Here is a 12,814-nt window from a genome sequence, read left to right as displayed (position 1 = left end):
AACTATCGCTGCTTTGTGTCGTCGCTCATCGCGCGTACCTGCTAACTGTACAGATGTTACATTATGTAATAAATGGGGAGGAATGAAATATTGTTTGCTTCTGTCCCCGACCTCAAACGCCACCTCTCTTGGAGAGCGTGTGTTCCCTCCACACCCTTTTCACATATTCGTAGAGTGTGTGGGTGTGTTCAAATCGAGAAAATTCATGTAAAGATCTCCCCCCGAAATATATGTTGTTAACCGATTTTGTGCAAATGGCCTTCCAATGCACCCGAAAAGAGCTTCCTGCTGTTATGGAGCATCCTGAACCGCACATGAGGAAGGACAGAAGGGTAATAAACCAGCTAAAATAAATTAACTCTCTACGATAAATAGAATGTCGTCGTCCGGGAAGACGCTACCGGTGTCCGCACGGACGCCACCATCGTCGTCGCCGTCGTCATCGCCAACGGGTTGCTCGGTCGCACCGATCAGCCCCGCGAGCGGATAGTGACTGTCGAACAGTACGTCACCCGCCGCAGACGATGATGGGCCACGGTGCAACTGCAACGCATCAACGGTGACGGTGCCGACGACGGAGGGCACCGTGCCCTACGCTAGCTATACGTGTTCGAGCATTCCGACAGTGGAGAGCAGTCCGTTGCTACTACTATTACTGCTGCTGCTGTTGTTAGTGCTACTGGTGTTATTACTACTGCTGCTGCTGCTGCTGTTACTACTATTACTTGTGCTACCGGTGCCGTTCGCGCCGTTACTACTACTGTTGCTACCGCCGTTCACGGAACCGTTGCTGACCACCCCCACGTTAGTACCGATGGGAAGCGTGGGCACACCGCCATTACTGTGAACCTGTTGCTGCTGCTGCTGCTGTAGCTGACTGGATTGCTGCATCGATCCAAGCTGTACACCGTTGCTGACGACGACAATGTTCGACGAGGTGGATGCCATTGAGGAAGCGTTCGGATTGTCCGACTGTTGGTGGTGCTGTTGTTGCTGCTGTTGCTGCTGCTGTGCGACCAGCTCTTGATGCCGTGCCAGCCCAACCGGTGGTATGTCCTGCACGTCCCATATCTCCTCCAGGAAGCGGGGCAGCTTGCGGTTCTTCAGCTTAAGCGAGAAGCACATCTCCGAGTTTTGGTTCCCGAGCGTCCGCAGCTCGGTCAGTATCGAGAGCAGCTTCGCAAACGTGACGCTACACTTGGGATCGCCACCGTGCCGGTTCAGGATGTAGACGCGCAGCGTGTCGATGTAGTAGCTCTGGATCGTCTCAACCAGTTCGGCCTTCTCGAGACCGGGTCGATCGGAGAAGATGACGATCGCCGTTAGCAGCGCGTACTCCACGTTGTCCACCGTGAGCGTGTACATCTGCCGGCAGAAGTGTAGCAGGTCCTCGATCGTATCCGCCATGCCCGCCATCTTGTACGAGTCGCGCGTGTACGATCGGTTGTTGGCAAAAAGGATGGAGTCGGTTTCGGCGTCGTACCGGCGGGCCATTCGCAACATCATTACCTCACTGGAGCACGCCTGGTGGATTGCAACGGGGGAGAAACACATTTATGTACTGTCTCAAAACGGTAACAATATTACGTATGGCGTACGTACCTTTAGTAACGTTATTTGATCCTCCTGCGGGATCTTCGTAAATGCTGGTAGTCCCTTCGCGAACTCGACGATAAGTTGTACTGTGAGAATGGTGATTTCCGTTATGTGCCGGAAGTGGATTTCGTGGGGATCTTCTTCCTCGTTTGGTGAGTTCTAGTGAGCAAAAGGAGAGAGAGAGAGAGAGATATAGTATTCAGATCCAACACCGTCTGAAACACTTTCTCCACGCATATAGTGTTACTTACAATCATTATCCTCTTGAGATCTTCCTCCGACGGTTGCTCGTATCCATCCTGGTACCAGATGAGCTTGTAGATGACGGCCATCTGATTAGCCGTCAGTAGAGGTATATTTCTTTGTCGGTTTTCATTCAACAGTTTCTCCGGTAGTAGCTACAACAAAATGGCATATTATTAGTAAAGAGCCTCTTTGGCATGCACATGACATGGCACACTACTTACCGGTATCGCTGCGGTGGGCGGTGATTCGCACTTCATTAATACCGGCAGCAGCTCCGACTTGTAGCTGCTGTTCGTTGTACTAACAGTGGTGGAAGGGTTCGTCTGTACCTTATCCTTTTCCTTCTGCGCCTTCTTCTCCTTCCGCTTGATCGCGCACTGGTTTTCCGGCACGACGCACTCCGGCCGCATGCCAACCGCGAGACACTTCTTCAACCGACACTCCTGGCACTTGCGCCGCATGTACATGTCCATCTCGCACGCATGGCCAAACTTGCAGCAGTAGACCGCATTCTTGGTGACACTACGTCGGAAGAATCCTGCAAAGCGGGGAGTAACGCGCGTTTAGTATGACTTGGATCGATATTCTACTGCTACCACAGCTACTTACCCTTGCAACCTTCGCAGGTAAGCGCATTGTAGTGATAGCCGGATGCCCGGTCACCACACACGAGACAAAGTTCCTCCTGTTGCCGTGGCGTTGGACCCTTTTTCTGCTTCTTCGCCTCACTGCCATCGCCGGTGTAGCCGTTAAGACTGCTCGACGGCGACAAATCTTCACGTCCTGTAGGTACACAGAGAGAAGATGAAGATGGGTTATGCGTTAGTTATTATTGCTTGGATAAATTTCGTTTCAGATCTTATCGACTGAGGTGATATTAAAGTGCATCCAAGCACTCCGGGACATTCGAAACAGCTGCAGGGACTAATTCTGCAAAGCCGCACGCGAACATTTTCCAAGAACAAAGACACAATTAAACTGCAATGTGCAGCAGTGTTTTGTCATCGTCCGTGTGCCTTTTTTTGTTTTTGTCCACCCTTCCCCTTTGGAGCTTGTCGCGGAATACATTAGAAGCCAGGAGAGGAGAACATCAACCAAACTCATTGCATTGGTTCTTTCTGGATATCTTTCCGGAGCAATCTGCGCTTGGACGAAACTTGATAAGAAAGTGCACGCGCGCATTTGTGCCGCGCACCGGAGAAAAACACAAAAGGTTCTCAAGCGTGGTACAAGCGCGGTGGTTCCACAACCGCAAAGAGACCCCTATCACACCATGAATTATGAAACAATAAAAAACTGTTTTAATTACCCTCGAAAAATTGTTGCTCTTGAACTCGTTTCTTCTGACATTACGGATACGCACACCAGGTTCCAGGATCCCTCAACTCCCAACACCTCAGCCGCCTCCGATCCGACTACTTTGTGACAGTTTTCGGAAATTTAAGACGCGTCCCCATCACGCGGTAGGCGTTGCAAGGCTTGAGGGTTTATTATACGTTTATTACTGCTGACAATATGCGAATGCAGAAAATTGCATATTTGCACCACAGTTCCCCCCGGGTGTGTTTTTTTCTTGGTGATTTTATTAAGAGGAGTTAAAAGTGGTGGCAATTGGGGAGGAACTCCGGAACGTAATCCTTGCGAAGAAATAAATTAAGTAAGACGCTCTTGGGGCGGATGGGCGGACAAGAGACGGAGAAATGAGAGCGAACGGGAGATTGCGGTAACAACAGTAAAAATCTCATTATATCATGCGCAGATGTATTTATTGTGTCAGTTTGACGTTGTGCGCATTATTAAAAGGTCTCATGCGCGCGCGGGACGCGTTCCTGCCTGACCTTCTTGCATATAGAATGTACATTTTATGCTTTGTGCGTTTGCAAACTGCCGGTGCCGTGGACTGATTTTTGGACCAGATTTGCTCGTAATCGGAAGAAATGGTTTTTTGGCACCCCTCCCCCCCTGCTGTGTTCGGTGGTGTCTGCTACTACTGCTGCACATATTTACGCACGCCGAAGCGTGTTGCTGATGGTGATGAAGCGCAGAAGCGTCCAATTAATTATAAAACTGAATCCGTATATCTTTCCACTGGTGACATGGTTAAAGGTCGGCCGCGAGTGTGCCGATGGATTGGACTGGAATTCGGTTTCAAACACCGTGTGTCACTCTAGCAGGAAGTCTGTCCATCTCTTCCGACACGATTCCGACATGATCCCGACAAGGGTGCCGCAGGTTTGTTGATTGTGAGACACACGTCTTTACACCAAATTAATGACACCCACACGTATCAGTCTACCGCCGCGGGTCTGTTTGACCAATCGACCTAGAACCCGTGTGTGCGCGGGACCGGTTATTTATTAGCGTTGCGGGTCGTGATTTCGGCGGGACCGCGCCGCTTTCTGGCACATATTATTGCACCGAACGCAAGAAGGAATGCAATTTTGTCGTCTGTCACACACTGCGTTGGGTTGTGTTGTCGTCTGTCTTGCGGGGTACGGGGAGGGATAAAACGATCCGGCATGTCACAGGACGGCATTAGAAGTGCTGGGGCGAGATGAAAGATTACTCGGCAAAAATAACAGCCAGCGATCCCTTGGGTTGGGAAGTGTATTAGGATGGAATCACCGGGGGAAAAAAAATTGCGCCTGTAAGCGCCTGGTGGTAAAATCCCCGCTGCAAGCTCGTGGAGCACATGGGGCGAATGAATTATGGCAAACATTTCGATTGGGCAGGGAAAAGGAGAGCGAGAGCCAACCGAATTAAAAAAAAAATCACCACTACACAATCGGTTCACCGGATCTGTGGAGGAAGGTCGAAAGGAACACACAGTGCATAAAACATGCACCAGCCGGTAAGACATTTCCTGGCCGGAGCGGGGTCTTATTTTTTTCTTTTGGGGTAGAGATGAGATATATAAATGTGTCGTCGCGGTTGTTGCATTCCGCGAAAAAATGCATCTTTTTGCTGGTGTTGTTTGAGCAGTGTTTCGCGCTCGACTCCCCGTTCCAGAGCTAATCACGCACTCACCAGATGAAGGAAGAAACATTAACCGAACGAAAACCCCACGACGGGTAAAACATTCTAAAATTTTGGATACCGAACCCTTCGACCGAAACGCAAACGTCACGCTGCGAGTGTTCGGGGGGGGGGAGGGAAACGATAGGGCGAGATTGGTAATGGTAGGAATTAAAAATCTTCCATAAATCTCCACCGGGCGCAGACACACACCGAAGCATCGGGGACCCCCACCCGGCACCTTTCACTTTTGGAGAGGCCGTTAATTTAACTTTTTGCCAGGCGGCGCGCGTGCAGCAAAAGCAAACAGGAATGAGAATTTGGCATGCATCGGAAACTGCATGTCTGGGATACCATGTGAGGTCCTCCTGCTGGAGTGTAAAGACTAGAAGTGCATCTCGTGAACGAACTCCGGAAGGATCGAGTTCCTCTTGAAGCTCTTGAAGCTATTCTTATCTTATTAAGCCACACGAAGGTCCCATTCGGCTTTTGAGGAGCTTCAAACAACTGCAGTACAACAAATAGCCCTCAACTTCTTCTTGATCGGTATATCAACCTCAAGAGGTCTAGGTCTGCTGCCATTCCTGGTTTAGTTGGGCTTTACCCATAGTCATTGTTAGGGCGGCCCGGTGGCATGATGGTAGCGGCGCCGGTCTTCACACGAACGGACCAGTCCAAAATCCCATCCGGACTCATCCCCCAGGACGCAGGACTGACTATCCAGCTACGTGTAAATAAAATCACAGAAAGCCAGAAATGGCAGGCCTCTAGACCTCTTGAGGTTATTCTGCCGATAAAGAAGAAGAAGGATAGCCAGTTCTGCGCACGAAGGCATAGTCCGGATGAGATTTTATATCGGTCCTGTCGTGTGAAGACCGGTACCACCTCAACGATCCTCAGCAATTGCTGACATTCCATGCCTTAAAGCCAATACTATCTGCAGATGAAATTCCACTTTTTCACGGTATTATCCTTGACATCGGAGAGGCGGAAGAGAAAACACCGAACCATGGACACCCATAGTAAGGGTTCATCTAAATTACTAATCAACCCGCGCGGCAATGTGTCAGGATATGAAAGAGGGGTACGCTGTTCAGCGCGACTTCTCCACTTCTCCACATTTTCCTTGACACGGTTCATTGCCTTCGGTTGCGGAAAGACGCTCTAAACTAAACCCAAAACCCAACCAAAAAAAAAACACACAGAAACACCTCCGAGCGTACACACGCTGGAATGTGCGGAAGCTGCCAGGCTTTAATAAAGATGAGATGTTTTGAATCGAACTCCCCGAAAAAAAACAGGAACAGACCAAAGGACGCTGACCAGCGTAAGTTTGTGGCTTGATTTAGCACTGTTTTGCTGGAAAGCAGCGTTTACTTATGCATGTGCGTTACCTTGGAAATTGAATTACAAAAGGGAAAAAGGAGATGGTGGATTGGGTGGTCCCGCACAACAGGACATTTCCTACGTGGCTTCGTGAGTGTGTTGTTTAGGGGACTTATCCGGTACCGAAAAATGATAATGAAGGTATGGAGATTTGAGCTTCGGTTGGCTATTATCTCTCCGGAGCGTTAATGAATTCTGGCGATCGTGGGATTTTCCATGCTATGGACGAAATATCTCGAATGTTCCGGAACTTATGCGAAACATTCCAAAGGGATTCATCTTTGCGGGGTAAGAATCGCCAACCCGATGTTGATCGTGTCTAGTGATAAACAACTCGGCATGCCACAGCCGTAACCTGCAAGATCCTTGAAGGTCGCATACTGCCATACACTAACAGAGCTGGTAGCCATTCATCACAACCCCGGTGATGTGCTTATCAGCAGTCACTGCTTCGTGGTTGTTGATCATGGATTTCTAAGTCTGAAGGTGAACACCACCACCACCACATTCGCACCAAGTGGAATGTCTCCACCAACGCGCGATCATGTAATCTTGCCCTACAACTACCCCTCCCTTTGCGGGGCCTGCGTCTCTGTGAGTGACATCGATTCTAGAACCTGCGCAAGCTATCAATAACAGTCCCTGGTGAATGAGTGCAGTTCCATTCCGGTTCGGTGTGCACATCGGCAGCCCGCTTTTTTTTTGCGCTAATGCCGAATGAGTTCGATATTAAAACGTTAGACTTTCGATGACGTCAGCGGACGGAGCGGCGGTCTGTGGTAAAGTTTGTCGGACGATCGACGACCTCGCGGAGCGTGCGTGGTGGTGGTGTTGATCACGATCACAGTTTGCAGTAATCTAATACAAGCACGTAGAGGTGTTCAAATGCGTCCAAATAAAGCCTGGTGGGAATTCCAACTTCCACCACTAAATGACCGTACAAAAACTGTTGAAGTAAGTGCACTTCCCATCAAATCGTGCCTCAGAAAGTAAAGTAACTTTTTCCACCAATTAATCGCGCATAACAGGAGCCAGCAGTTTCAGAGATCATTAAAATTTTGTGCAACCAAACCAGCCGGTTGACTTCCTTCGCCGATCCGAGATGTGAACCGCTCAAAAAATGATAATCTGCATATTTATGATCCCGGGACCAACGAACCCCGAAGAGGAAATATTCCTGCGAGCAGTAAGTCAAAACTGGGTGCTCCACCACCACAATGACACAATGGACAGCCAAGAAACAACTCCCTTTCCCCTGCCCACCCAACACCGTAATGTGACACATCTCAACGAACTAATTTGCAGCTCATCTGTCGAACGGCCGAGCCTCAGCCCACAAAGAGTGGTAGCTTACCGGATCGGAAGATGCATGCAAGGCTCCTGGTGGAAGGCTTTTTTAAAAAACGCAGATGATCCACCGTTCCCAAGAATTTGCCCAACACGCAAATGCCAAAATGGCTTCTGCTGTATACCCCGTGCTGTTCTGGGGGCACAATCCGAAACGAAGGTTCCCGCTCGATACAATCGCCCCGACAACCATTTACGATTTCGATGAGTTATTTTATTGCACCACATTTATTTCCCCAACACAAAACACTAATAAACGAGTGGGGGTTTATTTTTGTTGTTTTTCCCGCCCGTCTGCTTGTTCCTGTATTGATATCTGCCGCATTTTAAGCTCTTCCGAAGATGCCACGAAGATGTATTGGGCATGGAAAAGGATGGATTTTGGTGGGCGATTCCAACTGATCAACCGCTTTGGTGATGAAGCTGTGATGTGTATAACAACCCTTGAGAAGCTTAAAGTTGGACAACTATTAAAAGTAGATCCTCCTCCTCATAGCTCAAGTCGTCTGAGGTCTAGAGTTTGAAGAACTTCAAACCGGTCCAGATTTTGCGGGTGTATTTGGTTTGGGTTCTTTGGGCTGCTTCTGAGCTGCTCTTCCTCCAGGGTCCAAAAAGTGCATCACCGGTCATTTACCAATGCTCTCTCCCTCCCTTCCGGTCTCCCTGAGCTATATATCGCACAAGGACTTGCTCTTCTTGACCCAACTGGACGGTAAATCACGATCCGTATTCTTCACCAAAATCTAGAACCCTAGGAGGCAAACCGATTAATTTCCGCACAACGCACAAACTGGTGTTCTGGCCTGTGCACTTCATCCGCGTACCTTTTTTGCCTTAAAGCAACATTGTTGCACGGATGTATCTACGTTTAAGGCACAACAGCAGCAAAGCTTTTGGGGGGTTTGGTGGTTCTTCTGCTGGTCGTGTGTATTGTTGCATTGTGTAACTTAATGTCCAACCAGTCGGTACAGAGCTACCGTTTTTTTTTCGTGACAGTGGAGTGGAGTTTTAGTTCGGAATCAACCGGTTTTCTTTCGGTGAAAATGGACTTCCACCTTCGTTTTTGAGACGTTAACAGCAGGATAGCTTTGTCATCATTAGCTGACCTATTTCAGCTCGGTTAATCCAACCATTTACCAAACCATGGAAATTATTCACACTAAACCGTGTTAATTAAAAAAAAAAACCTCCAGACCAAATTGCACACTCATCGGTGCATAAAATAGCCGCCGTGCAGTTTTGCCTGGCATCCCCATAAATGCATCATCGGTCGCGTGTTTTTATGTTGTTTTGTTTTTACGGTTCATCTCATTCAATTTTAGCATCAGCAATAACGTACTTGTGGCGTGGTGTGTTGGCCCTGTGGGTCTTCATTACCGCCCTCCCTCTGTGTATGTCGCCCAGAAACTAATAATACACCACCCCAACCCAACGGTTAAGTGGCAACCGTAAAAGGGCGCTTGGGGGTAGTGAATTGACGAATGAAAAAAGGGAACCAACTACACCTTTTTTGTTAGTCTGGTGGTGTGTGATGGTGGCGCATATACTCATCCGGGACCGTGGCGCCCATCGCATGGAAAGCATAAAGCGGAAGAAGAACGAAAAAAACCCCAACACACACACACACACAACTCCCCAATTCAATGAGCTCTCAACCCCACAGCGTGTATGTAAAAACGAGTCGCGCGTTCCTCGGATGCACATTATTGCCACCCCCTCGAAAGCAACAACAAAAAAAAAGAAGAAAAAGCAAACATACACACAACAAGACAACAAGAAAAATGCGATGAAAATATGTACACACAACGGTCCTGCCCGACTCGAAAAATTACTGTCATAGGTCGGGGTGTGTATATGCAGCACCGGCAGCGCACATATTACAGACGCCGAGCGCCAGCGGTGCTTGGGCGCACGGGAAGCACGGGGGTACACAGAATGTGTGCAGCAGGGAAAAATGTTTATATGAGCGACACGATGAAGATGGTGGTGGCGCACCATAGTACACCCCGGCCATGTTGTGCCATGACGGGCCCCGAAAGAAAGTGAAGACAAACGAACGAAAGTAAATGGCAGCAGCAGCAGCAGCGTGTGAAGATAACCGTCTGCGAGAGCGCAGGCGGACGGGTGGCCCCATGAGGTATAAAACAAAGAATTATCGATCGGGTATGAACCGCCGGCATCTCTCGCGTACAGGGGGAACTTTGCTGCCACCGTCTTCTTGCAGTCGGAAAGGCACGGAACGCCATCGGCTGCATATTGTGGCTGCGGGGTGCTCCGAGCACGCAAGTAAGTTACTGGGTTTCTCGTGCGTGTGTCTTGCAGTTCGTACGCGTGTGCGGGCGCGAATAAAGTACGACAAAAACCCCCGCGCACACTCCCACCCACCAGCCGGCACAAAGGGGGAGAGCCGTGCAGCGGGAGGAAGGAACGGTGGTTGATAGATGCATCTAAAGATAGATACCCCGGTCGCGTACCCGTGTGGGCATGTGGGGACATCGTCCCATTCAGAGTCACAGTTAGCAGCACCGGCACCAGTAGTCGTCTTCAGCTACGAGAATCTGGACCTCTGGAAGGGTGGGGTTCCAAAGGGTATATGGCGTGGTGAACCTCCGATGACGCCTGACTGTCGACGACTTCTTCCCGGGATGATGTCGAGAATCGGTGGTCTTCTTCACCACCACCACAGTTGCTCTTTCCCTCTCCACACACACACACACGAACGAAAATGACAAACGTTCGCAATGATATCTTCAGGATTCCCGAGTACTCCCGCCGCGGGGCACGAGCGGCCGAGGGAATCTTAAAGGCAATAAAAATCGCAAATGTGCGTGTACAACACATACCGCAAGAAGATTTGTTGGAGGACCTTTTGGGTAACCATTTCGTGGCAGTAGCATCATTATCATCATCATTAGTTATTGGAAAATGGGGTACCCGGAATCGAGCTGTTTTTCTACGGTGCTACCATTCCGGAAGAATTTTTGTTTGGAGAATTTGCTGACGAACTAAAGTTTTGCGAGAGGGACATAAAAAGCGTCCCTCCAACCACCTCCGCGCGTCCGATCATGGTTATAAAATGTTTACGAGATGAACTCTTCTGGTGAATTAATTTGGCACTTTGGAAGGGGGGGAGGTTTTCTTATCACGCGGATTGAATGTAACAAAGCATTCGAAACCAACTCATCAGCAAATGACATCCTTTACGATGTGAAGATCCTCCCGGAAATAACATGTCCGAAAAAAAACCCGGGTCTCTCTCGCTGTTTTTTTTTTTTGGTCAACTCCCTCCGCTTCAAGAAACTGCAGAACAACTTCATTCGTTCGCTTCATGCAAATCCGCTTCAAGCACAAGCAGCGGCTTGTTATTATTAACAGCTCTTGTCACACTCGATTGCACTGTGCAAACTCACGTTCGTTCGTTTCACCGATTCTGTGTCCCCGCATTCTACCTTCCCCCCCCCCATATTCTTACGCCAGAGGAGAAAGATAGGCCCCAGACATTGGTCGCCTATTTCTGCCCATCGGGGTGTAATCTACAACCGACAAACACACTACCACACGGTGGCCGGCGTTGCAATTTATCATCGTTGCCACGAGAGCGAAACTGCGACGCACTGTGTGTGCTCGTAGTGCAACAGTGACAGCGTCCTTTGCCACAGTGTGATGCTGTGCTGAAGTGTCTGCTAGTAACTTGGTAGAGAATGAAAGAAAACTGTGCCTGAGTTCTTAGTTTTTCTTGATGTTGGAGGGGTTTTGAAGGGTGGAGGAGGAGGCCACTCTTCCCTTCTAATGGGTTTCAGATGGCGGATAGCACACATACACATCACCCGCTCCCCCGAATGGAGGGGGTCTTAACCATCTATCACGACTATCCCCACCGCAACAAGCCAGCAATAACAACGATTGGGAAGATTGCGCTTAAGTGGAAAGTGAAATGGGAAGTGCACTCACTCGAACATGCGCACGCTCGAGGGTGAGATAGAGTGTGTGTGTGTGTGTGTGTGAGTTAACCACCATCACCACACCATGGACGACGATGAGGGCACTGTGCGTCCTTGACTCTTGTCGCTTGCGCCAGAATGCACTGCCGACAGTAGCGGGGGGCCGGTTGGCCAGCAACCGTTGGGAGATAGACGAGCCGCAACAAGACCTGGCCCGTATTCTGGCCCACAACACACAGCGGCGGCACACATAATCTGACATTCTATCCCCCGTTTCCAATGAATTTGCCCTGCCCGCATCCGGGGCAATTGTAATAGCAGCAGCGCACAGACGCGCAGAAAATGCAGCAGAACCCTTCTCTCTCTCTGCCGGGGCAACCAGGCGCAACTCATGAAAGTGAACCTAAATTACAACTCGTGCGTCATGGATGGTGCAGAACACTGAGAGGAAGACGGTGCAAACTGCACGCACATTAAAACTTGCTGGCCACGAGCAAATTCGATATGCGAATTGTGCGGCTCGAGCGGTTCACTTGAAACCGTACCGGAGAGAGATATGGAGTTACGAGGTCAGGATGGTGGCGTATTTCGGGAGCATCGCGTTTTGAAGGGCAGCGTGTGTGAGGTCAGTTCCCTTTTCGGCCCAGCAAACGCTGGGAAGAAATCCCGGGCCCGGACGCCTTTGATCGTGACTCCAATTCCGCCGAAGCTTGAAGGATTGTGAGGATTGGGGAGTCTATTTTTATGTTCCCGTGTGTGCGCGAGTGAGCATGCGGGTCGATTTCTGCAATTGAAGCACCTTCAAATATCGAGCATAAGCTGTTCTTCTTGGGACACCAACTGTGGACACGCGTCATATACAGCGAGAACTTGTCGGAACCGGTCTCACATTAGATCTATGATGTCTATTTAGATCTCCACTGCTGTAGCGCCTATGTATGTGGTCACACTAATCGATTTATGTTGCACAGGAACTGTGCAAGAAGTCACCAAAAGCGACGACTCCTTCCAGCAGACACGCTCTGCGCAACTGTTGAAACGCTTAATGAGCCAACTTGGTCAGGTTGTACCGGTTGTACCAGGCAAAGACTTCTCACCATCGGCCATAAGTGTAGCGATCTTACTTGGGTGTAAGCGCGTGATTGACATTTTTCCACCCCTTCTCGCGGGGTCCGTCACAACTCAGACATTCTGCCGCAGCTAACCAGTACCGAAGTGTCCCCCCCCCGCAAAAGTTGTTCACGATCACGATCAATTTGATGATATGGTTTCGAACTTGAGCA

At 49.5% G+C, this 12,814-nt stretch overlaps 1 protein-coding gene across 1 annotated transcript in view; it reads right to left on the bottom strand.

Moving 5' to 3' along the window:
• Positions 1–600: 600 nt before the first annotated feature.
• The window catches only part of LOC128709447 (ecdysone receptor), a 55,385-nt gene continuing 43,171 nt past the window's right edge, over positions 601–12,814 (bottom strand). Inside the window, exons 2-6 of the mRNA XM_053804444.1 lie at positions 2,452–2,625; positions 2,064–2,380; positions 1,848–1,994; positions 1,603–1,755; positions 601–1,524 (exon numbers count right to left, since the gene is read on the bottom strand). Of these exons, the coding sequence (XP_053660419.1) occupies positions 601–1,524; positions 1,603–1,755; positions 1,848–1,994; positions 2,064–2,380; positions 2,452–2,625 (1,715 nt within the window). The remainder of the gene's footprint in view (positions 1,525–1,602; positions 1,756–1,847; positions 1,995–2,063; positions 2,381–2,451; positions 2,626–12,814) is intronic.

Source organism: Anopheles marshallii, chromosome 2 (assembly GCF_943734725.1).
Source record: "Anopheles marshallii chromosome 2, idAnoMarsDA_429_01, whole genome shotgun sequence".
In the NCBI taxonomy this organism is placed as follows: domain Eukaryota; kingdom Metazoa; phylum Arthropoda; class Insecta; order Diptera; family Culicidae; genus Anopheles; species Anopheles marshallii.
This window is presented reverse-complemented; position numbering and strand designations above follow the sequence as displayed.